Genomic DNA, 27,798 nt, shown 5'->3' with positions numbered 1-27,798 from the left:
CACGGCTGAAACACTATCTGACAGCCCAAAATCTCGCCGAATCTCGCAAAATGCGGCTGTCGAATTAATTCTGGCCTCCGCTTCTTCGTCCTCCGAGTCGGAAACCGGCGGAGCGTCGCGGCCACCGCCGCGGAAGAAACACCGAGACTCGGCCGCAGAGGGAGCAGGGCAGTTCGGGGCTGCAACTGGGTCAGTGGGCCTGTCCGCGGCTGTACCGGTGCTTTTGACTTTCCCGTATTCCGCCGTCGCGCCTGTCATTCGTTTAAATCCACACGGTGTCACCCGTATAAACCCTCGTAACATGCAGGCCAACGGGGCAGGACAGGACCGAGATTCAGAGCTGTCCTGCCAAAACGGTGCTCAAAACGGCGAGTCGTCCTCCGCCGGTGGAGCTCACACCAACGGACTTGTGTCAGTCACTAACAATGGAAACTCTGTCAGCAACAACAACGGAGTGTCAGCCCAGCCTGCGTCCAACAACACCAACACCGCGTCGGATGCCAATTCCACCGTAAAGAAGAAGAAACGTCTGTCTCAGTCTGAGGAAGATGTCATCAGATTGATAGGGCAACATCTACACGATTTAGGACTGAAGTAAGTAAGCCAGTTTACTGTGTCATCATCCAGGCAAGGCTTTCTAGCCAGCTGTCAGATGAATCATCTTACTCAAATCCACCATGAAAGCAGGACTATCATGATGACCTTTAGACCCTGTTTAGTGTTTTTCTCTGTTGTATGGAGAGGATGGTACGCCAAACTCCATTTTAAAAACATGGCAATTAATGCTTTCTTGCTTATCGGCAATGCACACACCTCGTTGAACATGACTGAAGACCTTTTACGAATCGTTAGGACTCGCTGATAAATTCGGCACATATATAATCCACCAACCGAGGCTACTTATTTCAATGAAATTTCAACTTTTAGAAGTGGTTCTGCGATTCCTAGCTCTGTCAGGCTGATTCCCAACGGGTCCTGTATCAGGGCCAGTCATTCCCACGATCTTGATCTTCCTCCACCAAAATACACCGTGGAGGGCGGTAGTGAGCAGTGTGACCCATAATAAGTTTGGATTTATTACAGTGCAGCTTGGTGGATCATGTATGCCGAATTGAAGAGTGGCTCCTAAACATTCGGATAAACTCTCAAGTCGTTATGTACGTTTGTCAGTAAGCAAGGCGGCTTAAAATTGCCAGATTTTAGAACCGAGTTTGGCGTGAGATTTTCTCCATAAGAGATAACTGCAGGGGGAAAGATGGTCTTATCAACACTGTCAACATGTCACCCTCACCTGCTGTAAAAATGTGAATCGACACTATAGGTTAGACCATAGTATTAGATGTACTTCATCCTCATGGACTAGTTCTCTAATTGACACACAGTGGGAGAGGATCATATGTGTAAAGCTTACAGACAGGGATGTGGAGGGTAAAACCGACCAAAACTCAGTTTACCCACTTTTTTTAGGCTGACATAAATCCCCATGACCTAAATTCTTAGTATACACCACAGTAATTGTATCAAAGGAATGTAAGTTATGTGAGGACAGGATCCTCTAAGGAGAAAAAAGGAATAAATTGGAATAAATACATTTTTTACAGGTTAAATTTGCTGATAGACTGTAGTTGAAAAGTAGCCTGCTAAAAATCTAATCCGCGGTTAGGCCTACTTGGCTTGTGGGTGCAGAAACAGAGTCATATATTATTGATCTGTTTTTCTATCACATGACAAGGCTTTAGCCACAATTTGTGAAATGACCACACAAGTTCCAGTACCAACTGACGCATTAAAAATTGATCATGACTTCTGAGGCATTCCCGGGTCATTGATTATCACATTAAATTGAATTTTTTCCCCCCTGCTCTGTATATTGTTTCTTTACAGTCAGACGGTGGACCTGCTGATGCAGGAGTCTGGCTGCAGACTGGAGCACCCTTCCGCCACCAAGTTCCGCAATCATGTCATGGAAGGAGAGTGGGACAAGGTTGAACCAAGTTAACTGAACACATATCTATATTGCTAAGAGGCCCATGTCTCAGTAATCCTAGTCACTTTATTTAGGCCTGCTAAAGAGGAGGCATAGTCATGTGGATTCAATTCTAGCTATTGTATGATTTGCTGTGCTTGAAATCACTGTCAGCCAGTCCTTGTCTAATAATGGACTAATCAACAGTATAACCTACCTTGATCTATTATTCACTGTGTTTCTTTTTGTTTAGGCTGAGAGTGACCTGAATGAGCTGAAGGCATTAATGCATTCTCCAAGCGCTATAGTGGTAAGTTCAAGGCCAGTAATCCTCGGACTCTTGTAGAACTGCTAGGCATTATGTTCAAGTATACCTAATGCTATATGGTTTCATGGAGAAATTAGCACTTTTGAGTGTGTCTGTTGTCACGATACCAGAATTTTGACTTCAATAACCATACTAAGTTTTAAGTAATAATCTGCAACATTTTCATGTAAATAAATGTCTGTTTTGCTACTCTCTATCACTGATTGATATAACACAATAGTGATTCAAGCTATATCCGGTTCATGAAAGCTTTTCCTTTTGCTGTTCTAAACAGCCGGTGTCTGGTAGCTCTTTCCTGGGAAAAATCCTCAGCTGCCAAGGAAGTGATGCGTTTTACATTTCTGGTTTGTTTGGAATAAACAGAAGAAGAACTGGGTAGTTAGCATGAGCAGTGATAGCCACCATGACTGAACAGACAAAGAAAATAGCGCCACCTACAGAAACTCAAACTGCATCAACAGAAAATCCAAGGAGAAAGACGTCACAGTACTGGACACACTGTTTGATTGACAGGTGATCTCTGGGAAGAGCAGTGCAGAAACACCACAGCAATGAGGGCTGAGCAACAAAGATGGATACAAAATAAAAAACAAAGAATCTTTTTGGGTGGTTTTACCACTTTAATATTTGAAAAAAATCAATACTATTACAATACCACAGCAAAAACCATAAAGCAACGTCACAGAACAGCCACTGTGCTTTATTTTAACCGAAAGCACCGTAAATTCAACATCATTATCAATTACTTAAATAACTTAATGAATATTCAACTCTGCAATGAGAACAAATAACTGGGATCCACTTCAAGACGTGTGGGACTCTTCTTCAGCTGTTTCACTCCGACTGCTGCAGTCCACTGTCAAAATCCAGACTGACGCTCTGTCTAGTCTAATCCTCCTCCTCCTTCTTCTTCTTCTTCTTCTTCTTCTTCTTCTTCTTCACCTTCTCCTTCTTCGTCACATTCTCCTTCTTCTTTTTATTCTTCCAATCCGCATGTTTATGCCTTCCAGAGAGGACACAGAAATGGAATTTCAGCTTGCAGAACACATTTGCTGAAAGTATCAAACGAGAAAATTAAACATTGAATTTGATCTTTGGCAGTGGTTACAAAGTAGTATTGAAATTTTGATTATCGCGACAAGGCAAGTGTACATTGCCTCAAAGTATTCAATCTCATCTCATTTTGTGGATAAATATCCCAGAACGCACACAACCTATGGACATCATGACGGCTTATGATGCTTGTTTGTTATTTTCGGCATTTTGCATTGGTTCACCTATACACCTCTTCCCTCTGCAGCGTATGAAGTTCCTGCTGCTGCAGCAGAAGTATCTGGAGTACCTGGAGGATGGGAAGGTCTTGGAGGCACTGCAGGTTCTGAGAGCCGAACTCACCCCCCTCAAGTACAACACAGAGCGCATCCACATACTGAGCGGGTAAGACCACAACCTTAGAGTTGATTGATACATACTCCGGAGTGTCGTAGAACTGCCATTTATAAAGGGAGAGAATTTCTCTGTACTCTTCGGTAGAGTCGTTTTTGTATTTGTATTTTGCTTTTTCCACGTTGTAGAAATTCTGTTGTCAAATCCCCATAGATATGGTAGGAATTATATTATCTCCATTTTGACAGCCTCTCAGTTAACTTGGTATTGTAAAGTAGGCTTTGACTGATATTGTATTTTCAAAGCCAATACCGATACTGATATTTTTATTTTATTTTTAAGGATTTAGAATTTTATTCTCGTCAGGGTGGAAGAGTCTCTGAAACAACATTTAAGACCATCATGGCACACTGAAATTCTCCACTGTAACTTGCACTAATGAAAATTTTTAGGTGGGTCATCAACTCTTTAAAGGCAGGTTGACCCACACTACCTATTCAATGGTAGGGAAACTCTGGGATACATACATTTTTACAAAAAAACATAATTGAACACTAAAAAAAAAATGTGCAAAGCAAAACATTTCTTTGCAGGCGGCAGAGACTGATATATCGGCAAAGCGATATATTGGTCTAACCCTAAAGGTCGGTCTGAGTGTCACTGACTGAAAGTGTTGTCTCTTTGGAAGGTACCTGATGTGCAGCCATGCAGAAGACCTACGAGCCAAGGCCGAATGGGAAGGCAAAGGCACCGTGTCCCGTACGAAGCTCCTGGACAAGCTGCAGAGTCAGTACAGTTATTCTTTCACTTTCCCGTAGTACTTTAATTGTCATATTTATCCATGTTGATTTGCAAGCATTAAAAGCAATGGGTAACCCTTTTGTAGCATTTATTTATAATGTCACTTCTCTTCCGCTCATTGTAATCCTCTGGCCCCCTTTCCACTTGGCATTAACATTCGTCGCGTATCCACATTGTGTTTGGATATGATTTAGTTGGCTTATAGTCTATTTACACCTGGCATTAAAATGGGTCTCTGTACAAATTGAAATTAGATTTCTCTGTCTTTCACCAAAATGCAGATTGGCATGCATTTCACTTCCTCTGGTAATATTTACTCCCTATAAACCTGACAGCAAACAGCTTGTCTTGTTTGTTCCCCATCCGCCAGTATTCTGACAATCCATTTTTGACAAGTATGTTACTATCTGAACTGCTTGATGCCCGTCTCATTTGCGTGGCTCCCAGGTTGAATCTGTGCACTAAAGTTTATTTACGTTTATGTGGATTGGAGGCATGTTGAATTGACACTTTGTTGTTGATGTGGCCAAATGCGTTTTACACCTGGCTTTGATGTGTTTTTGCTTCATCCGATGACAATCCAATCACCCAGGACACCTGTTGATGCAGGTGCACAAAGGGGGTCTCTCTGTCTCCAAGAGTAGATTAAACTTAATTGATGTCTGTGGGAAAATTTGGCGGTTGCTGCAGCAAATGGTATTAGGGTACAGCAAAGAAAAATAGAATCTAAATAAGCATAGAGCAAATGGGGTATTAAACATAACACAGTCAACAGTTCCAGCATATCAAAATCACATTAAGTAGGAATGTATGGTAAAATTTGGATTACAGCGTTATGAGTGTACAGCAGAACATGCCGAGACAAAGAAAAGAATCAAAAAATGAAAACGCATGCTTTTTGAAATAAGTGTAAAATCTCTGAATGTATGTGCAGCGTACCTGCCTCCGTCGGTGATGCTGCCGCCCCGCCGGCTGCAGACTCTGCTGAGGCAGGCGGTGGAGCTGCAGAGGGAGCGCTGCCTCTACCACAACACCAAGCTGGACAGCGGCCTGGACTCCGTCTCTCTGCTGCTGGACCACGCCTGCAGCCGGTAAGCACTCTTTCATTCTAAGGTTTCACCCAGTAGATTGGGACAATATTGGCCTTTTATTAAAAATCGGATATGGACCAGTGAATGTCCGATGAGATGCAGTTTGTTTGATTACATACTTATTGTCTGGGTCTGAAATGAACACCCATCAAACACAAAATGTTGATAAAAATGAATAGCTTCATCAAGCCAACACTGCCATACTCCATCGCCGCCATTGTTGTTTATGTTTCTGTTGCGTCGCGTCTCACCCCCTCGGATCAGCCTCCAAAACTGTGATTGGATCATCTGCTGTTGCTCCTACGTATTTGCTATGTCTATTAGGGTTCAACCAATATGGGTTTGTTCTTCATATCTGCAGGAAACAGTTTCCCTGCTACACCCAGCAGATCCTCACTGAGCACTGCAATGAAGTCTGGTTCTGCAAGTTCTCCAATGACGGCACCAAACTGGCAACCGGATCCAAAGACACCACAGTCATTGTGTGGCATGTCGACACGGTAATCAGCTCTGTTTCTTATTACAAATTATGCTTCAAAGTAGAAGAAATGAAGGACAGATGTGTGAGACAGAGCTGAAGTTAAAGGAAGTCTGAGACCCGACTGGTTTATTCACTGGTTTTGCTGTTGGCTGACAGGAAACCCAGCAGTTGAAACTGATGAAGACTCTGGAGGGTCACGCTTACGGTGTTTCCTACTTGGCATGGAGCCCCGATGACGCCTATCTGATCGCCTGTGGGCCTGATGACTGCTCTGAGCTGTGGCTTTGGAATGTACAGGTAAACCCTACAGCCACCTAAGGGTGCGCTCATACTATTCTGCTTTCTTGTAGAAAAACTGCTGCCTCAAACTAAGGCTTCACAAAATGATCCTTTCAATCATTTTGCTAAATATTGTGAACACAGTTATTAATCAACGATTATTTGTCTCAGGAAACAAAAGTATTTTACTGCACTTTTGCTTTTGTGTGTTTTTTCAGTGCAGTATTTCTCCAAGCAGCACCAGCTAGAAAGTCTAGTTTTCACTCTTACTGTTGTTGTGGTCTTCATTTACAAAATTAAAATTAGAAATAAAACGAAACAAATGCAACTGAAAATATACATGCATGTTGTGTGCCACTGTATTTTTCTTAGTAAATAAAAAAATGAATAAGAATAAAATTTTAAAAAATCATAAAATCAAATGGTGCAGCTACAAATCTACGGCAAAGTTTGCATAGAATCTGTACTTTATCGTCATCTTAAACAAATCAAAGTATCTTCAAATGACAGACGACAATCCACTTTTAGGAACTAAAAAATGTTCCAATTCAGACTCAGAAGGATTTTCCTCTCCAACGTTGGGCCGATCCATTCTTCACTTTGCTCATCACCCAGTCTTTTCCAAAGATGCTCTATATGAGGATTCTCTGCCTGCTTCTCCATCTTAACTGCACTTTGCACATTTAATGGAAGCGCTTGACATACCACACTGAGACTTTCAGGGGAATTGAAAATCTAATATTACCAAATTACATGAAACATGAAGTCGCGACATACAATAATCTACGATTAATTGTACAGCCCTACCTCAACCGCATTATATAATTTGAAAGAGTGGGTCGTGCGACACGGACCACTTTTCCGTAACGACCAGCTGTCACTATCAGCAAACTGTACTAATGTCCATCTGTGAGATACTTAGCAGAAACTCCCACAACACAGCCAAAGTGTTCCATACTGACTCTTTATGATCAACTCCTACCAACTTTTCTACCTGTGCTTTCTCTGTTTTTTCTGGTTGGTGCTGTCCTAAACTGTCAGCTGCCTGCGAAGCGTGAAACTGTCTCTTTTTCCTTGTGATTGGTCGGTTCACAAAAATGCGGTCCAGGTCATGCGCATTCCTCTAAAAAGCTGAACTTTGCTCAGCTTTATAAAGCACTACACTCTGTCTAAAAAAAAAAAAGCCAGACTCAGTGGCTTTTCCAAAGCCGCCGTTTTCTGTCTGCCTTGCTGCTGCTCCCTATTCACTTTCATGTAAAAAAAAAAAAAAAAAAAAGGAGGTGGTGGTTTGAAAAAGCATAATAGTATGAGCCTAAATTCTGACTGTGGATTTAGGCTAAAACGCATTCCAAAATGCCATAAGGCTGTGGACACATTACACAACTTTATGGGCGATTATCACCATGTTTCGGCATTATGACTCGTTTTTGAGATCGGTCTGAGTCTGCACTAGCTTGGGTTGGCCGCCCAGATGATCTTGTAGTGTGGGAGGGTTCTGGACTTCAATCTCTAGCCGCTCGATCCAGTTTGGAACGTTACCATTACTTTTACAAACACATTAAAACTGGACCTTTGAGTCCAGTTTTAAGTCTTTCAGTCCTCTTGTAGTGTGAGCTGGTTAACCACTCAAATGGAGAAAATCTGAATGGATACAGGTAGTACGGAAAGAAATGTGTAGAAGATCCACCTCTGTTTTGGTTGTGATGTGTAGTAGTGCGAGTGTATTTTTGTGAGATTTGGGGGTTGCGTGATGTTAGAACTCAGGTAGTGTGTGTTCCCCCAAATCCAACTGGTCGTCAAATGTGTGTTTCCCAAATCCAGCTGGTCGTCAATTGTGTACACCTCTCCATTACGCAAGAAATCTGCAAATGCCTGTCATTCAGTGTGCCACGTCCAATCACAGTGTGTTCAGTCGTGCTGCGTTTTACAGGCCCGAGCTGTGTTTCATTTCATTCTCCCACACCTCTTGGCTCTGTTGCGCAGACGGGGGAGTTGCGAACAAAGATGAGCCAATCTCACGAGGATAGCCTGACCAGCGTAGCCTGGAATCCAGATGGCAAACGCTTCGTCACCGGCGGCCAGAGAGGCCAGTTCTACCAGTGTGTGAGTATCTTTCACAGCACAGAGGGCTGAGTAAACGTTGTGCTGTCAGTGCCCATATGCACTGCGGAGTACATAGATCTGTCTTTTTGCTTAGACAAAGAAACATTTCATAGAGGTGCACTGATAGTATCTAAAGTATTGGGATCAGCGCTGTCCAGCTCCCAAGTATTTCTATTCAGTTTGGCAAATGAAGTTGTCCCTATATCAACATTTTAATGGCATGCGCTTTGGTGAATATAAAACTTTTCCTGTCTCCTGACTTGAAAATACTGTTATTTATCTGTTAACCTATTCTAAATGAGCTGCTTTTATATGTTAACCTATTCTGAATAAGCTGCTTTTATTTAATTAATTTATTCTAAATAAACTTTTATCTGTTGATTTATTCTGAATAATCATTTATCTGTTAACCTGTTCTGAGTAAGCTGTTTTTGAGAGTTCATCAAAAAGTTCATCAATGTTTGACCAGTGTAAAAAAAACATAAAACCCCAGAAAAAAAAAAAAAAAAAGAAGCTATATCCTCTAGCCTATATTGTGTTTCCTATTTTATTATCATTTATCTTTATTAAAGTACTTGGTACTTGTATTGTTTCTGCAGAATTGGTATCAGTGTACCTCTGATATTTAATGATCCAACTGTATTGCCCTGCACCGGCATAGTGTTGATAGGCTTCTATCAGTTTTACTATAATAAGGATTTGTACTGTTTGTTTTTTTTCCCCCTGCTTCCCAGGACTTGGATGGAAACCTCCTGGACTCATGGGAGGGAGTTCGGGTCCAGTGCCTGTGGTGTTTGAGTGACGGCCGGACCGTCCTCGCATCCGACACCCACCAACGCATCCGAGGATACAACTTTGAAGACCTGACGGACAGAAACATGTGAGTCAGTCCCACTAACGTGAATGGGACAAGGAAAACTGAACACATTATATTAACCTGGTCTTAGATGGCTGCACTGGTTTCCAGTCAGTATTATATACTCAGTCAACAGTGATCCAGTAAAAACTTGATCTGTCAAATAGTATTGTGTGACTGTTCAATATTTGATTTAATTTCCAACTGTCTAATGGGTGATATTTTGCATAAAGGGTTAGGGTTATTAAATACGATTCCCATTGTAAATGAAAAGGAAGCCAAGCAGGAAATTGGAACAGCTCAGCCAAACCTACATTTCATCATCATCATATTTTCTCCTGAACACCCAAAATGTACAGTCAGAAGAAGAAAGGAAAATGCAATTTTTGACACAAAGTTGCATCTGCAGGCGTGGTAGACAGCAAATCGGGCCGCCATCGGCAGAGTTTACGATCATTCTCTTACTGAAAACTGATGAACATCTAGTTTAAAGCTGCATTATGCAAGATTTTATTTATAAAAATATACCCGTCTTATCAGCCTAAATCACAAAGTGTGGAGCATCCCATCCCCCCTAATTGATTCACTGCAGATTTGCCCTGTTTGCCCAAATGAAATTCTGGCATCTGGTATGGACACTGGCAGGAAATACTGTCAGAGCAATGAAAAGAATTCTGCTGCTCTTGAGGAACAATTTGACAGAGGTTTAATATTAAAACCAGCACATTTCGGCTGCAGTAGCCTTCATCTTTTTGACTCGTACACCTTGGTGGAGCTGCAAGGTCGCAACATATTTTTCTACCCTCAGGAAATATTCTGCATTTACAAAATGCACGTAGTATCAAGTTACCTGAAAGATGTTTCCACTATACAAATTTATTACCATGTCTATCTACAACCTGAAAAGGCTGCATGTGCAGCCTGTGACGGTGGGCTGAGTAGGCATCACTTTGTTTTAAGGGGCCACAAGCCAAAAAGCCTGAGAACCGCTGCTCTATGTGACGTGTACATTTTCTGTATGATTTGTATTTTAATTGTGGGTTTGCACTACTTTTCTGAGTTTTGCCTTAATAGTTTTTATGTAAAGCAGCAATTTCCCTTAACAAAAAGGGTTTTTACAAAGAACCGTTTTAGAAAGGTTTTCTATTGCACCATGCTTATATGGCTCTACATAGGACCTTTAAGGTGCTGTAAAGAAGCATTTAAGAATGTATAAAATCCTCAAAACGAGCGTTAGTAAGAGAACTATTTAAGAACCACACTGGAATATTTATTCAGCTTTTTTTTTCTTTTTTTTTTAACCAATCAGAGGGTTCTTTACCTTAATCAAAAATCCTCCTTTTTCTGTGTGCAAGAAATATGCTGTAGGAATAAAATTGTGTCTTGTGTTGTTGCAGAGTGCAGGAGGACCATCCCATCATGTCTTTCACTGTTTCAAAGAATGGAAGGTTAGCTCTGCTGAATGTTGCTACTCAGGTGAGCAGCTTGTGTGTGAGGGTTTTAAGTGTAATTTTAGCCATTTTAGCTCCACTTCATATGCTACCAGTGCAATTTAGACTTGATTTTTAAAATGTTATTGGTCACCATTTAAATTCATTTTTTGTGAATTGAATTTAAAGAGGACTACTTTGCCTGTCAGTGTACCGCATTTCATAATTTCTTCTTATTCGTACTACTAATACCACTACTACTACTACTACATGTATCATCTTTAGTACTTTTAATGCCAGTGTGAGAATCTTCCCCTGTGCCATAGCCGGGTGTTGGTAAACGCTGTGTGTTTGTAGGGAGTGCACCTATGGGACCTGCAGGACCGGGTGCTGGTTAGGAAGTATCAGGGCGTGACCCAGGGCTTCTACACCATCCACTCCTGCTTCGGAGGACACAACGAAGATTTCATCGCCAGCGGGAGTGAAGGCGAGGGAAATTCTTATAACTTAATATTCAGTACAAGCCTGAACTGTAATTCTTCTCTCAATAATTTCAGTAGCTTTATCCTAACGATGCTACTGAGAGAACATCATGCCACACAAAATCTGACAATTTAATGTTATCTTGCTTAATGGCATGGAACATGACGAAGACATTTTCTGAATTTTGCGTATCTTTTGGTAAATTTTGGTGATAAATGATCCAAGAAGCAGCACTTTATTTCAATAAAATCTCAACTTTTATTATTGGTTCACTGTTCTCTACTGCCCTCTATGGTGTATTTTGATGGAAGAAGATTGTGGGAGTAAGAGTCGAACCAATTCTAGAAATTGACATCGACATTTTATTGAAGTGCTGGATGTATGCTGAAATCACATCATTGAAGCATCCAGGACCAATGTTCCTTTTAAGCTGATAGTTTAGTGACCTTTAGTGACCCACCGACATTGGCCAAATAATATTTTGTGTCTCCATACAAGAGAGAACGACTTGTATTAGGGCTGCATATTGATAATGACACTTAAACTCTGCTGTCCCTTCACAGACCACAAAGTTTACATCTGGCACCGGCGCAGCGAACTGCCCATCGCGGAGCTGACCGGTCACACCCGCACAGTCAACTGTGTGAGCTGGAACCCTGTCCTGCCGGGTCTACTGGCCAGCGCCTCGGACGACGGGACCGTCCGAATCTGGGGACCCGCCCCCTTCCTGGACGTCCAGGACGCCGAGGGGTTAAACGGTATGACAATGAGTTCATTCTTATGCTTAACTGTGAAGGCTGCCGTATATCTTGTGTTAAATCATGGGAAGAGAGAAGAGACAAAAATCATCTCTCGCTTTTTCTAAAACTATCCGTATGGTCTTGTAGGTTGAACTTTGAGTAGGATAGTGCATCCTCATTTTTTTTCCTGCGATTTCTGTTACACAAGTGGCCTGGGAAAACAAAGTATTTCTAAGGATGTGTTCAGACCAAGTATCTTCGAGCGGCCTAGACTTACAGACAGCTGTTTCTTCCTGTGTTCTTAACTGGTATGAACACCAGAGAAGAGACAGACAAGTCCATCATGCTAAAGGGACTGGAATCAGATTTGTTTTGACTCCCCCCACCACCAAAATCTCTAACCTGCAGGATAGCAGGTTACCAAAACGGCACAATGCATTCAAACAGTTAGTAAGAACAGAAAACCTGTAGGTTATTAAAATATCTTATACAAGAATACATAGATATCAAACCTCAAGGCTGCAAATGTATATATGTTCACTCGTTTAATATATACGCAGGGGTTAAAGTGGGCCGGAACGGTGTTCCGGCACCTTCGATTACACTGACACTGACAGCGCACGAGACGAGACAGCAGCACCGTGCAGCAGAGAGTTATTCAGACCATCTGAATAGAGAGAAATATACACAAATCTATTATATTGTAATTTATTCCCATGCATGGTGCTCAGAGTAATCTCAGTCCGCGGCTCTTCTGCGTCTCTCCCTCTCCTCTCGCGCCGTGCGCACGCAGGCAGGAGTGAGAGTGAGTTACTATGGTTACGGGGACGCTCTGTGTCTGTTGCTCTGAAACTTTCTCACGATTCCCAATAATAGGTTTTTAGGTTAGTATGCCTATGCAAAATCATGAATGTAAGCACCTCAATGCTGAACTTTTAAACAGCCACCACCAGCACACTTAACTCCTGCAGAGGAGCTGAACAGGGGGAGGCCAGTCATTGAGGGAATAGAGGGGGGAACAGCGTCTGAATCCATGCCACCTAGTACTCATCAATGAAAGGACACGCCATGACTGACAAAGAATGACACATGGGTTGAGGTCCTTATTTAGAGACCTTTACTGTATTGATTGAAAAACCATACACCCACTAAACACATCTAAGTTTACTTTTTGACATTGTTTTAAATGTATTAACCAATACATTAACCAATACATTTTTAAACATGGTTTCCTATCGGGCAAATAGAGGATAGAGGCATATGGATTTAGATACTACATTTCTGGTCAATATAATTTTTTGCAATTGTACTGTTAACTATTTATGTAGCTATTGTCATTCTATTGGGGTAATTTAGATTGAGACATATTTTATGTAGCATAAGCCTCAATGTTTGATATCACATACCATATAATTAAACACGTAGGTCTATATCTTATCATTTATCATTGTATAATTTATTTAATTTATTATTTATTTAAGTTGATTTTCTATAAACTTTAATTTTTTGACTGATAGTGGTTAATAAAGTAAAATAATATGGCAGCACGCCAGAAAGTCAGTGGTAAAATCATGGCTTTCCCGTGGGGTCAGTGTTACAGGAACTCTGGTTAAGCAACAACTCAGGCTTAGCCTGACAGTTAGCCTGCCCCGGACCAGGTTAGTTTCCCAGCATAAGTTGCCATAGTAACTGAGCTTGAACTATGTTGAACTTGCTTTATGGAACTGAATCAACTGAAAATGAGTCAGACTAACCGAAAGAAGCCTGGCTTATTTGGTAAACTCGCTTTATGGAACAGGGCTCCGGTTCGCTTGTAAGCTGGCAGTGTGAACCAAAACAAACCAAATACAAAACTACAACAAAGTAAACTTCTCCACTATGGTTCGGACCAAAGAAAACCAACCGTAGGTGCGACCGCTCCCATAACCTTTCCTCCTTTTCTCGTCGTTCCAGAATGTTGCAGCATGGACAGCTGATGGCGAGCGGGCGGCTCCGGACCTGCTGCACACGTGAAGTCAAGGAGAATTAAGACTCTGTAGACTCTTGAACGGATGAAGCAAAGAAAGCTTTTGAGTTTGGACCACCGCTTCCTGGAGGCCGGGGCCACTGGTGCTGTTTGTCAGGATGTCACAACACAAGAGATGTCAGACTCAAAAATCACATTATTGAAACTCGGCCCAGCCGGACGAAGCTGCGGGCTCCAGGGACCTCCGGCGTCCGACGTCCGCTGTCGCACCCCGTCCCACGTCCGGACCGATCCTCTCACCCGCCACCCCAGGACCACCGAACCTTCTATTATTTATTACCAACAATATTATTTATTCTCACGATTAGTCCGTTGAATAGTGATAGGCTGTGAAGTAGCGGCGTGCGGTGGAGGGTTCTTCTTCCCACGACGCAGTCGTTTTCGTTAGTTTTATTCAGTGCTGCCTCTTAACCGCTCAAATGAAGAAGCTTAAAAAATGATTCGTTTCACCTCCTGAACCTTTTTAAGAGAGATTTTAATTGCAGGAATATTTTAACAGAATTTAATGGATGTAATACCCACTGAAGAGAATCTTGGAAATGCTAAATGCAAGGTTAACTTGTTTTTGTTTTATATACATATATATAAAGTACATTTTAACTCGAGTGTGTGCTAGTTTCAGCTTGTTTTTGGTTATGGTGAGAGGAAGTATAATATTTGACGGGCATGTGGCATAGGATTGCACAGGACTACGTGTTTGACGGCTAAACAGTAGTTTATTACGCTGTGGCTCACACCCAGTATGTTCCCCGCTACGCCTGTTTAAGCACGTTCAGTGGTTCGCTGCCTTCTGAGACTTTATAGCAGCTATTATGTGAGAAGATCTAGAGTCGTAAGGAATTATCTATATCTGTTTTTACTTGGCTGTTCAACCCTTACCTCCACATTGGGATTATCTCAAGAGTGTGGTTTCCTCCTTGCCTTCAGTGTATTTCCTCTCACCACATCTGTTACGTTTTACTTTGCCGTTACATCCTCACTGTCTTTACTCCCCTCCCCGTCCCGCGCTGTGGTGTGAACTGTATGGTTTTTCTTTGTAAATCTGCGTGTTTTTCATATGTATTCAGATCTATCCTGGCATAAATACAGCAGTCTTTCACTGTGTATATGGATTATTTTGGTTTTGTTTTGTCGTTAGGTGTTTTTAAGTTTCACGTATCACTGCAATCAGTCATTTCGTCTAGTTTTTATTTGAGTGGAACGCTACCATTTAACAATTAATGAACGTGTAACACATTTGTACACAAGTGTAACATATGATTATGAACTTGTACAAAGTGTTTCTTTTGGAAAGTCAATTGAACAACCTTGCCTGATATGTTCTGTGTAATATGTGCTGTATATTTGTATGTTATGGCATGTATTATGAGGCTGTGTACTAACAGCAGACAGGATGATTTTTTTTCGTTTTTCTGCCCAAACGCCAACCCAGCCGCCACCAGCTTAAAATTATCCCGTCACAGAACAATACATACTAATGTTACACGAGAAAAAGATGTGCACACACGTAACACACATGACACTATGAGTCGATCACAGATGTGGTGTTCTAGTTTCTGCTTTTGCAAGTTTTTTTCTTTTTGTTTACTTCTGAGTATTTTTGGAGCTTCTTGTGTTTGTCCCTCTCCTTGCTGTAAGAAGCCGAAATAAGAAATCTGTTTGCTTGCAGCAAGTTTTGCAAGAATCCACTTTACATTTTAAATGTGTTATTATAAAAAGTGATTGTACTGTTACGTATTGTTGTGTAGGAGAAGTGTTATGTATGCATATTTTCAATAAAGCATTCAGGGTTTTAAAATGTTAAGTAAGTGTTTTTTTGGTCTGTGCCAAATACCAAGATGGAAAATGATTGACAGCATGTATTTTACACACCTTCATACATGGTAAAATTCTTATTTTTTCAAACTTTCATATACTTCCACTTAACATGGTCTAGCATTGTAATTGTCAGTTGTTTTATACTTAATACCCTCTTGTTCTATTCTTACTTTTTTTTCTTTGCTGTATCTTATTACCATTTTCCCACAGGGATCATTAATTTCATCTTATACCAAAATCATCATGGAAATACATTCTCATATTGAATCTGTACTGGAATTTACAGCTCTCATACAGAGTCTTTTTGAGTCATTTCAAATAAACCATGCGACTTCAATTTCAATTTTATTTATGAAACTCCACATTTCCCAAACAGAAAAAAAAAAAAAACTGCTTCAGACAGTAACTGTTGTGTGAATCAGACATGAATTGGAACATCAGCAGTCCTCCAGCTTACACAACACTGTGAAGAAATACAAACAGCTAGAGAATATCTGCAGATGTGGCTCTCGCAACCAGACACCTTTCATTCTGTCCACGCCGATGTAAACCTGGCGGCTTCATACTGTACAATCACGGCTGAATTGTCAAATAATTCAGTTACCGGCCAAACAAACGGGAGTGCAGAAATCCGTTATCCCATTTAAAAGCAGGTGTTCCCCTGAGAAACCTTTCCACCAGTCAAAAATAGGAGCTTTCTGGCAAACAGGGGATGTTAGACTTTCAACATACAATTAGCATTTGATGTCAAAGTAATTCAGTAAACATAAGCAGATTTACTCAACAGTGCAGGATTGACTCCAACCATGCTGCAAGTGGATACGCAACCTGACGTTTTGCTTTTTCCCAGCACAACGGTCGACTTTGGCCAATATATGGTGACAAAAACAGGACGTATGACTCAAATCTGATTGGTTCAAAACAGGCTCAACGGACAGCGATGTAATACTGACTACAAATGGAGACGGCCGGCTCAGCAGCAGAAGAGTTTAGCCGAGCTGTGGGCTTGCGGATCCGGTCAGTTGCGATTGTCGTTTGTTCTGCTGACCAGTAACACTTTTAGCGGTGTGTGTGTGTATCCACCACAAACACAAATATCTGGGCAGCTTTGGGGAGAGGTTGCTTCACATTACCCGACATCCATTTCTGTGGGATAGGAGGGGCAGGGGGGGGGGGGTGGGGGGCCCGAGCCATGGTTGGAGATTAGTGGAGTGTGATGCTGCTCTGGCTGGAAGGACCTCGTATGCGTAAAACCTCTCAGAACACGACTACTGATCCGCCGTCTTACGGTAACTAGTGTTGTCACGACAACCCGACGTTTCAACACTACTTCGATACCGTTGCGGAAGATTGAATTAGATATTTAACTCGGTGAACATTCGATACTTTTGCCAAATGTGTTCTGCAAACTGAAGCTCCGTTTCGATGTTGCCTCTAGAGGGCGTCGGATTGGAATGGTTAAAAGAAGGAGGGTGCATCAGTCTGGCTCCTGACAGTGGACTGCAGCAGCCGGAGTCAAACAGCTGAACAAATTCAACAGTCCACCCCGTCTTGAACTGAATCCCAGTTCACCTAAACTGGACAAACAGGTGCCAGGAGACAAATATGGAGCTTTTTCCCTTACAGAGCCGACAAAGACAGACACCCAATTGACATCAAAGTAGTATTATTCCAGTGGATCTCTGCTCTATTTACCTAGCTTACTCCTTTCTAGTGGGAAAATGTGAAAATGTGTGTTATTTCTGTCCATGTTGTTGTAATTCCTAGTAGTCGCCAACAGAGGTCGATAAAAGCTATAGATTATTTAAGGCCCCTTTAAAATAAAGCACAGTGGTTGTTCTGGGACGTTGTTTAATGGTTTTTCTAGTTTGCCATGACGGTATCGTAGTAGTGTTGAATTTTTAGATATTAAACAAAGTATTGGTATTGAAGTTAAAACTGGTATCCTGACAACACTAATGACCACTATTAACCTCAGTAGGAACAGAATAACGGCAAACTCGTCATCTCTGCTCAGCTGTTCTAAAATGTTTTATGCATACGGGACCCGGAGATGACGTTCAAAACAGCATACCCAAGAGTTTGTAATTTGGCAGCTTGGGTTAAAACGCTTCCTGGGTGGGTCAATCGTTGATCAGAGCCAGGATCATGCTGTGAAAGGAGAGAGGTGGATGGAGAAATGGAAGAGCATAGAACTGTCAGGGTACATACAGTAGAAGTGGATTAGACTAAATATAGCTCAAACTGCCTCAACATGTAATTTGCATTTACTTGCATCTTGAGTGAGCGTGACCCGTCCAAAAGGAGGAAATCTGACCACATACTCTGCAAGTATCTGATGTGATGGATTACTCCTTGAGTTTTCACAAGACAGATAGATGTGAAGAACAGAAACTCAAGAGTTGGAACTTAGAATGCGTCTGAAATGGAAAACTCCATGTCCGAATTCACTGTTTGCAAATCCTAATATACAAGGCCACAACATTGTATCATACGAGGCTATTTACTGGGTTTGTGGGTATCACTCTTATTTTGAAACTTGATCTACAGTGCTGGAGGCAGCGCTGGTTGTCACATGGATGTGGAGCATGGCGCTTGTGCAGTAGGGTGAAAGATAGACTTGGGGGTTCCTGTTTCTGAGACATTCAAAGTTGATTTTGACATTGATTGGCTGTGTACAAATAATGTTGAAATGTGTTACTACCAAGCTACAAGAAGAGAGATACCTGAAAAAGCTTGTTGTGGTGTGGCTGTAGATCCATTCAGTAACGTCCTAAGTAAAAGTAAATAGTCTGATAAGGTCTATTTGTTTCCCAACTTAGGGTACTGTGACACAGTAAACTGTCTTGTCTTTAGCTCTAGTCTCTACTCCAAAACAAACTGAGTTGTAGCTGGAGAAGAGTCAGCTCAGTTAACCTGAACAAACTGTTAGCTAGCTAACAGCAAAGAAACCAATGTTAATGTTTACATGCAACTGCTAACTACTACCAACGCTAGCTTCTACTAGATACGTTAGCTAGTCCGCTCAGATGTGTTTACAAGAAGTCATAGTTAGCTGACCAGATACCATGGTTAACTAGCTAACAAGCTGACATTACCTAAACACAAAATGTATATTTATCAGTGATGAATTGAGCAGTTCCCAATTAAAAACAGCACAGAAATTAACCATGTCTATTCAATTCTGTTGGGATGTTCAAGTTGTACGTTTAGAGATGCAATCAATTGTTCACAGACACTCTTGCCCAAGAGCTGAGGACCTCCAATATGGCCGCCAGAAGGTGTGTTACATGGAGGAAACCATTATATCAGATCCCGTCTTGAACTTGCCGCACGGCATGCGGTCCAGATTTCCTCCACGGTTTTGAACGGGTTGCGCTTGGACTCAAGATGCAAGTAAATGCAAACGAATGACAGCGACATCTTGAGGCTATTCAGGTTATACTAAATTAGGGCTGCACGATATATCGATTCAGCATCGTCATCGCGATGTGCGCATGCGCAATAGTCACATCGCAGGACGTGCGATGTCAAGTAAGGCAAATTAACTCAAACACGTCATGCTACAACGTTTTTGCTGCTTGATACAAAAGGAAAACTCGCACAGTTCTCATTTTCCATGACTAATCTACAAGAGAAGTCTGTCTGATATAACATAATTTACTCCGATTTAAGGGTTTGTTATAAGAGTAGCGTATGTTACCTTTCCAGCTTTCGCGGCTCCGAACCGTAGTTGGGAAGCCTCTGGTGTTGTGCTAGCCTATTTTAGCTTAGCCTGGCTCGTAGCTGGTAACAAGCTTTTTACTAAGAGTCCGGACCAACTCTGCAGTGGAGAACTGGCACTTTATTTCGGTACAGCAGCGAACGTAATGCACGGCCTCTCAGTGACGTTGTAAGCTCTTTTCCCGCTAACTATGGTAACTTTACTCACTCAGTTGCATCCTGAAACTCACTCTGGCTGCGGCTAAAAACAAAAACACACTCACTTCCTACTACGTCACCCACGCAGGTTACCCACACGGTCACCTTCTTAAAGGGGCAAGGCTTGATAGAGCTATTCAAGTCATTTGGTGAAAATTCCTGTATTTTTTCATATCGCAATATATATATCACAGAAAAAAAAAATATTGCAATGTCAGTTTTTTCCAATATCGTGCAGCCCTATACTAAATGCTGGTGTCATCTCTTACCTGTACAAATAAATGAAGAAGCAGAGCAGATGGAAGCCCAGTTTAATCATGGCTTCCTTCATATGGGACTTGAGCTGGCCCCGGTTGTGGATCTCAGTGGGGTCGAACACCCCCATGTTACCCATCGGTACCTTCACGTACCTGCAGCGTCAACAGGGATCAGAAGTAAGACATAGGCTAAAACCTGTCTTGTTCTTGTCTTCACTACAATGAATCCTATACACAAGACAACAATACTACAATAGCATCAATAGGTGTGCAAACCACTCACCTGTAAATATTCCAGGCTGCTACAGGCAGGTTGAGGAGGAAGATGAACCAGTGCATGGAGACCAACATCAGCACAGTAGACAGGCTTTGGCCAACCAATTCTGGAATTACCCACTGGACAGACCCCAAATGCAATACGTCATGTGCTATAATAACAGACTTTTTTCCTAAAGTACTTTTTTTTAAAACAGAGATTACAGAGTGCTCATCGTCTTTACACATAAGGCAAGACTTTGGCTCACAGGGGGTTCAAAGTTTGTGATATAGCTTTGTTTCAGACCTAACTGTGCTTTAAAAGTCATCAGCAAAACCTTAAAATAATGAATGTATGTTTCCCCAGAAGCATGGCCATATTAAGCTGCCATATTTCTACATGACACTCTCTCCCAGACAGAGAGAAAAAGAAAACGCTTCATTTCGGGGCTGTAGAGCCAGAAAGTTGAACATTATTTGCATTGCAAAATCCCTCTAACTGTAACAGTAATAATCAAAAGCGAACATTTACTTACTTTGTTCAGCTTGGAGCAGCAGGCCCTGGCGTTTATGTAGTCACACTCTAGATCAGACAGGGTGATGATCTGTGCATTAAGTCAAGGTGTCAAACTAGTGAGAATCTAATGGGACAAAACTCGCTAAGATGCAAACACCTAGGCACCTCACAAAGTGGATAACTTACACTGAAAATAAAAAAATATGTTGCTGTCACTTCTATTTCCTCCCTTTCCATAAAAACATAAATTACCACACTGTCTGCATTGGTACAAGTTTCAAAAAGTCAGTATAAAAGTCAGTAAAAAGCAAGTATAAGACCAATTCAAAATAATAATAAACAAACAAAGCTGGTAAAAACCAGTCTGTTTCTGATTGAACATAGCTAATGAAAGTTGTGAAACTATAAATGGGCAGAATAAGAAAAGGACAACGTAAAAAGAAAGTAATTCTTAAGGAGCATGAAGTCCAACAGTGTTTAGTAAAGCAGACGGGATGTATTCATCTAAGAGTGGACATGCAGCGCAAATAAACCTGTCATAAGGCTACATGGTGAAACAAATTAGACTAATAATACGTGTATATATGACACTTTAATACTTTTTAAGGCCTTCGACTTAGAGAAGTTAATACTTTTTCAGACTTTTCAAGAAGAGGGACACATTGATATACTAGTGCATGAATTGTGTTTCCTTGCTAGCAACAAATGTATTCAGTAGGCTACACACCCGTGACCTGATAGAATATGACTTAATACCTTTTACAAATCGGGTCTACTAGTATAATTGGGATAATTAATAATGATTAATAAGTTAAATACAAACGGTTCACACTGCTCCTTACCGCTCTCCACGGTGTATTTTGGTGACAGAATTGTGGGAAACAGGCGAGCCAATTCTATAAGTTGAAATTGAGATAAATGCCGGTTGATGTATTGCAGACTTGAATAGGGGAACCTAATGTTCTGTAAAAGGTCGTGTTCTTCAATGTGTTACCTTTACCGCCACTATTTATATGGAGTTTGGCGTGTTCTTTCTATACAGGGAACGTATCGGAGCTAGCTACAGTATTGAAGTGTAACGTAGCAGAATTACATCTTATGTATTTCCAGGTACGGCTGTATTGATTTATATCGTAATTTTCACGCAGTTTTTATCGACATTTGTGTATTCCTCCCACCACAGTTTACCATACCTACTGCTGAAAAACAGGTTCGTCTCAGTTAGCCTGCGACTGACACTTGTAGCTAGGCGGCTAACCGGTTAGCTAGCTAGTTAACCTGCTAACACACAGTGAACTGAAGCCTCCAGAAAACTTCAGCCAACGGCTTTCACAGACAAGCTCCATATCCAGAAAGAAACACACTGGAAAAAAGGATACGAAGTACACCGACAGAAAAATCAGCGCACAGCAGTCGACAAGTGACAGAATAAACACCGCAGCCTCCATTTTTCCTCTTCCTTGTGTGATTTGTTTTCATTTCCTGGTAGTTTTCTGTACCGCCACCTAGCGGACTGGAGAGTAGATGATGATTTACCAACGCTACAGGGACTGGGCTGGACAGAATAATAAGTAGGCTACAGATCCTGTACAGGCCCACGGCGCGTGTTGAATTCCACTAGCTGCAGCCACACTGATCCGTCTGAAAACGGACAGAATTATTGACGGATAGATTTCTGTCCATTGGGCTGTTTTGGAATGTCAACATGGTGGGAGAGGCAGAAATACAGTAGTGTAGAAGTGGCAGGAATGCGGAGACGGACAACTTCTCTCGTTGACTACACCAACTCGTGTGTCATTTATTTTTAACCCACAGAGCAAGACAATTTACCTCGCGCTCAAAAACACAACATTACGTCGAGCTGATGTCAGACTCAGAAAACCAGACTTTCTTAATGGGACCTTGTCTCCTTAACCCTGAGAAGCACACAATATAACTGCGTGTGTTAAACATACCCAAACCACAGATTATGGTGAATAATGTCTATAGAGTCCGCCACATACGTCCCCCCAGAATTCACCATAACAGAGAAAGTCAACGTGGAGGGGGACGGATGCCCTGGCCACAACGGCTCCGCAGAACGGGAGCGGGGGTGGGGGGGGGGGGGTGGGGGGGCCCGCAGGGGGAGCCTTGGGGACCCTGCGGCGGCGTGGGGGCAGTGTGGGGGGTGGAGGCAGGGCAGGGGGGCGCCCCCGCCGTGGGGGTAGGGCCAGGCCAAGTGAGCTGGTTTGAGGCGGTCCACAGAAACGTGCTCCGGCTTGCCGCCGCCGTCCATCCACGAAGTGCTTGTCCCCGGCCTCCAGGATGCGGAACGGGCCATCATAGGGAGGTTGCAGGGGCCCATGGTGGGCGTCGTGGCGGATGAAAACGTACCCTGCCGACTGCAGACTTGTGGGGACGTGAGACCGTGGGAGGCCGTGATGCAAAGTGGGGACCGATGCGAAAACACTGGCGTTGTCCCGGAGCGTGGCCCGTTGGTGGGCTGCAGACCAGGGAGCCGTGGTGTTAGGGACGAAATCCCCTGGGACCCACAGCGGCTGGCCGTAAACCAGTTCGGCAGATGAGGACTGGAGGTCCTCTTTAGGGGCGGTCCTGAGGCCCAGCATGACCCACGGGAGCCTGTCGACCCAGCTGCTGTCCTTGAGGCTGGCCCGAAGAGTGGCCTTCATGGAGTGATGAAACCACTCGCACAACCCATTGGCCTGTGGGTGGTACGCGGTGGAGCTTCACCCCCAGGCCCTCTGCGACTGCGTTCCAGAGCTCGGACGTAAACTGTGGGCCTCGGTCAGATGGGGTGCCGAACTGGGCGACCCAGGACCCAATGAACGCCCGGGCCACCTCAGTGGACGTCGAGTGGTCCTGTCCACCATGGTGAGGAGGTAAGTGAAACCGTGGGAGGGGGGAAGGGGGCCCACCAGGTCCACGTTGACGTGGTCGAACCTCCTTTTGGGCACCGGGAACTGCGTCAGGGGGGCTTTGGTGTGGCGGTGCACTTTAGAGCACTGGCACTCCATGCAGGTGCCAGCCCAGTCTCTCACGTCTTTTTTGAGCCCGTGCCAGACGAACCTGGCCGCCACCAGCTTTATAGATGGCTTTTTGCCCGGGTGGGAGAGGCCATGGACGGTGTCGAACACATGCCGTCTCCACCCAGAGGGAACGACGGGCCGGGGCTGACCCAAGGAGACGTCGCACAGGAGTGTGGTGCCGGCGTCGTCGAAAACCACGTCCTCCAGCTGCAGCCCTGTGACAGCCGCCCTGTAAGCCTGCACGTCCGGGTCGGCGGCCTGATCAGCTGCCATGCGAGCATAGTCAAGTCCCAAGTGAACGGCCCCCACGATGGCCCGGGAGAGGCAGTCGACGACGAGGTTGGCTTTGCCAGCGACATGCCGTATGTCCGTGGTGAACTCCGAAATGTAGGAGAGCTGCCGCTGTTGGCGGGCGGACCACGGTTCGGCCACCTTAGCCATGGCGAACGTCAGCGGTTTGTGGTCCACAAACGCCGGGAACTGGCGGCCCTCCAGCAGGAAACGGAAATGTCGAATGGCGAGGAAGAGGCCGAGGAGCTCCCGATCGAAGGTGCTGTACTTCCGTTCATTGGGGTGTAACTTGCGGCTGAAGAAAGCGAGCGATTGCCAGGCACCGCCCACCCACTGCTCGTGCACCGCGCCGACAGCATAATCCGAAGCGTCCGTGGTGATGGCGATGGGTGCGCCAGCATTGCGGCGTTAGCCAGAGCAGTCTTAGCGTCCGTAAACGCCTTGTCCCTCTCCGCAGACCAGTCCACCACGTGTTTGGGGGCCTTGCCTTTCAGACCCTCGTACAGGGGTCGCATGAGTCGAGCAGCTTGGGGGATAAAGCGGTGGTAAAAGTTCACCATGCCGAGGAACTCCTGCAGGGACTTGATCGTGAGCGGGCGCGAGAAATTTGTGACGGTGTCCACCTTCGACGGGAGGGGGACTGCCCCGTCTTTGGTGATGCGGTGACCAAGGAAGTCGATGGTGGTCAGCCCGAACTGGCACTTGGCTGGGTTGACGATCAGCCCGTGCTGGCTGAGCCGCTTGAAGAGAGTCCGAAGGTGGGACAGGTGTTCCGCTTTGGTGGTGCTGGCGACGAGGATGTCGTCCAGATAGACAAAAAGGAAAGGCAGGTCCCGTAGCACCGAGTCCATGAGGCGCTGGAAGGTCTGTGCGGCGTTCTTAAGGCCGGCGGGTGGACGGGCACCTGGTGGTATCCACAACCGAGGTCCACTTTGGAAAAGATGACTTTCCCCGCCAGGTGGGCGGAAAAGTCGCCGCACGGGCGCCACCCGCCGTTGGGCTTCGGGGCGATGTGGAGGGGTGAAGCCCACGGGCTGTTGGAGCGGCGAATGATGCCGAGGCGCTCCATAGTCTCGAACTCCGTCCTGGCGATGGCGAGCTTGGCCGGGTCGAGGTGCCGGGCCCGGGCGTAGACCGGGGGGCCGGTGGTGGCGATGTGGTGTTCCACCCCGTGCTTGGCGGTGGATGACAAGAAGGTGGGCTGCGTGAGGTCCGGGAACTCGGCGAGAAGACGGAGAAACTCGTCCGCGGCGGAGAGCATGCTAGACAGTCTGATGGAGTCTGCCCCGCTGAGTGTACACGCATATGAACTGAAGGTGACAGCGTCGATCAAGCGGCGGTGTTTGACATCCACCAGCAGTCCATAGGCGCATAGGAAATCCGCGCCGAGGAGGGAGACGGATACTTTTGCCGTGACAAAGTCCCAGCCAAACCGCTGTCCGCCGAAACACAGCGCCACGTACCTCGTGCCGTAGGTGCGGATGGGGCTGCCGTTAGCGGCTACCATGGGGGGGCCGTGTCCGACGGCCAGGATGTCCACTCCCGATGCGGGCAGGACACTCCTCTGCGCGCCCGTGTCACACAGGAAACGCCGTCCAGAGATGGTGTCCTGGATGAACAGCAACCTGCCTGCTCGGCCGACGCTCAGGGCCACTACTGAATGCCTGCCCCGGCATTTCCCGCCACGCTGAAGCTGCATGGCGATCGGCACCGCTTGGCTTTGGGCCCAAACTTTGCGTGGTAAAAACACAGGCCGGGGTCCTGCCGCCGACAAGGAGCTGTTGCTACGGCGGCGACCGTTCTGCCTCCAGGCAGTGGTGAAAGAGCTGGGGCAGGAAGCAGCGCGGCTGCGCAGTGTTGTTGACCAGCCAGGGAAAATTTATCAGCCTCCTCGGCCAGAGCACGGCAGTCAGTGATGGCGGTGTTGGCCAGGGCGTACCTGGGAAGGCAGCTGTCGCAGGAACAGGTGGACGAAGAGGAAATCGGGTTTGTGCCCACCCAGGAGATTCAGCATCCTGTCCATGAGCTCAGACGGCTTGCTGTCGCTGAGGCCTTGCAGAGAGAAGAGCCGGCTAGCCCGCTTGGCGTCGGAAAGTTCAAAAGCTCTCAACAGATGGGCTTTGAGTGTCTCATATTTATCCTGCAGCGGGGGAGTTTTGAGGAGGTTCACCACTCGGGATGCAGTTGAACTCCCGAGGGCCGACACCACGTAAAAGTATCTTGTGGCGTCCGCGGTGATCTCTGCGCTTCCATCTGAGCAAACCAGGCCGAGGCCGACGATTCCCAGAACTCCGGTAGTTTGAGGGAAACTGCGTTAGTCGCCATGTTCAAGAAGAGCTGTTACTGGAAACGTCCAGCAGACAAACGTCGGGGTCACCAGTGTAGAAGTGGCAGGAATGCGGAGACGGACAACTTCTCTCGTTGACTACACCAACTCGTGTGTCATTTATTTTTAACCCACAGAGCAAGACAATTTAACTCGCGCTCAAAAACACATTACGTCGAGCTGACATCAGACTCAGAAAACCAGACTTTCTTAAAGGGACCGTGTCTCCTTAACCCTGAGAAGCACACAACATAACTGTGTGTGTTAAACATACCCAAACCACAGATTATGGTGAATAATGTCTATAGAGTCCGCCACAGTAGCCTAGCTTCGCTCATAACGGTGCTACATCATAGAAACAAGTTAAATTCACTTGAACACATTGTTTTATCACTCACATTGGGTTGAATACAGGAAAGAATGACTAGTTTCTTCTTTCTCGACATTTTCACAACACAGCCTGTCAGCTCCGCGGCTCAGATTAAACTGTCTGTGCTTGTCATTTGATTGTGCGTTTGTTTATTGTGGTCCGGAATCCCGGTTGAGTGGAGTTTTAAGTTTTTAAGCACTGTGATTGTCCCGACGGTCCAAACACCGCCCAGTCGGAAAACATTGGTCATACAACGAACGGAACCAGTAGTTTAAGCTCCTAAAACAGCTACAACCGGTACTGCTCTTTATTTGTTTTTTCAGAACCAGCACGCGCATTACGTCGTCAAATTCACTCCCGGAAAGACGTACCGGTGCGTTCCGGCCCAATGACCCCCTGGATATTTGTTTCCTCTGTGAACCTTGACTCTGTGTGAGATCCAATATGGCATTATCAGTGTATGAGACTGAATGGGCCATTTAGGCCATAGGCGAGAGGCCATCTCTTAGTCAAAGACGCAGCAACACAGTGAATACCTATCGGCTACAGGGCTGCTGCTCTGTATCCGACCGTGACCTCTGACCTCCCTGTGGAGCAGGCAAGCAACAAGAGAATTCCTCTACCGAGAGAGAGAGGAAGACTGACAAGATGTTGTAGATGCTGTACTTTATTCCTCTTCTTTTCACTCTCTTTCCCCCCATATGTTTAATGTAGAATTACACATTAAACACACACACACACTTGATTGTTTTATAATCTCTGGTCTCATCCTACACCTTCTACACTTGAGTACAAAAAGAATTTCAGAGAGATACAGAGAGAGAGTGAAGGAGTGTTTGTTCTTTGTATTTGGGTTTGATTTTTTTTAATAGTTTTATTGTTCTATTTTGATGAAGATGTTGTAATTCAGCATCAATTCATCAAAATAAACGAGAAAAAAATCTTCCATAATAAACAATGCACTTTAGCCTGTTAAGACTTATCGTCCCATAAAGGTTCTGCTAATGTACTAATGAAAATCAGAAATGGTGAACTGTGAGTCAATGC

The 27,798-nt window shown here is 44.4% G+C and overlaps 2 protein-coding genes across 4 annotated transcripts; one reads left to right on the top strand and one right to left on the bottom strand.

Annotated features, from left to right (window-relative positions):
- Positions 1-9: 9 nt before the first annotated feature.
- On the top strand, positions 10-15,806 carry wdr26a (WD repeat domain 26a). 2 transcript variants are annotated; one of them, XM_071924051.2, is made up of 14 exons: positions 10-594; positions 1,885-1,984; positions 2,220-2,276; positions 3,595-3,731; positions 4,369-4,466; positions 5,416-5,572; positions 5,934-6,072; positions 6,210-6,350; positions 8,316-8,435; positions 9,170-9,315; positions 10,689-10,767; positions 11,079-11,208; positions 11,768-11,962; positions 13,898-15,806. In XM_071924051.2, the coding sequence occupies exons 1-14, from the start codon at positions 302-304 to the stop codon at positions 13,918-13,920; spliced, it is 1,815 nt and encodes a 604-aa protein (XP_071780152.1). In that variant the 5' UTR covers positions 10-301; the 3' UTR covers positions 13,921-15,806. The 2 variants fall into 2 exon arrangements, with proteins under 2 accessions (XP_071780152.1, XP_071780153.1); XM_071924052.2 differs by having other exon boundaries at positions 455-594; positions 1,885-1,994; positions 13,898-15,804.
- On the bottom strand, positions 2,990-22,197 carry cnih4 (cornichon family member 4). 2 transcript variants are annotated; one of them, XM_071924055.2, is made up of 6 exons: positions 22,118-22,197; positions 20,758-20,826; positions 20,250-20,362; positions 19,979-20,119; positions 17,863-17,939; positions 2,990-3,346 (listed from the first exon to the last, which is right to left on the bottom strand). In XM_071924055.2, the coding sequence occupies exons 1-5, from the start codon at positions 22,184-22,186 to the stop codon at positions 17,912-17,914; spliced, it is 420 nt and encodes a 139-aa protein (XP_071780156.1). In that variant the 5' UTR covers positions 22,187-22,197; the 3' UTR covers positions 2,990-3,346; positions 17,863-17,911. The 2 variants fall into 2 exon arrangements, with proteins under 2 accessions (XP_071780156.1, XP_071780155.1); XM_071924054.2 differs by lacking the exon at positions 2,990-3,346 and having other exon boundaries at positions 15,959-17,939.
- Between the last annotated feature and the right edge of the window lie 5,601 nt (positions 22,198-27,798).

This window comes from Centroberyx gerrardi, chromosome 12 (genome assembly GCF_048128805.1).
Source record: "Centroberyx gerrardi isolate f3 chromosome 12, fCenGer3.hap1.cur.20231027, whole genome shotgun sequence".
Classification (NCBI taxonomy): Eukaryota; Metazoa; Chordata; class Actinopteri; order Beryciformes; family Berycidae; genus Centroberyx; species Centroberyx gerrardi.
Note: the sequence above shows the minus strand (reverse complement) of the source record. Positions and strands in the feature narration are given on the sequence as shown.

Bases quoted from the DNA above. Each gene is read 5' to 3' on its own strand.
- wdr26a (XM_071924051.2), top strand. From the start codon at position 302: ATGCAGGCCAACGGGGCAGGACAGGACCGAGATTCAGAGCTGTCCTGC. The intron at 1,985-2,219 runs GTTGAACCAAGT...CTTTTTGTTTAG, and splicing joins TGGAAGGAGAGTGGGACAAG to GCTGAGAGTGACCTGAATGA. The intron at 4,467-5,415 runs GTCAGTACAGTT...ATGTATGTGCAG, and splicing joins GCTCCTGGACAAGCTGCAGA to CGTACCTGCCTCCGTCGGTG.
- cnih4 (XM_071924055.2), bottom strand. From the start codon at position 22,186: ATGGAGGCTGCGGTGTTTATTCTGTCACTTGTCGACTGCTGTGCGCTG. The intron at 20,827-22,117 runs GTATCCTTTTTT...CTTAATGCACAG, and splicing joins TTTTTCTGTCGGTGTACTTC to ATCATCACCCTGTCTGATCT. The intron at 20,120-20,249 runs GTGAGTGGTTTG...TTGACGCTGCAG, and splicing joins GCAGCCTGGAATATTTACAG to GTACGTGAAGGTACCGATGG.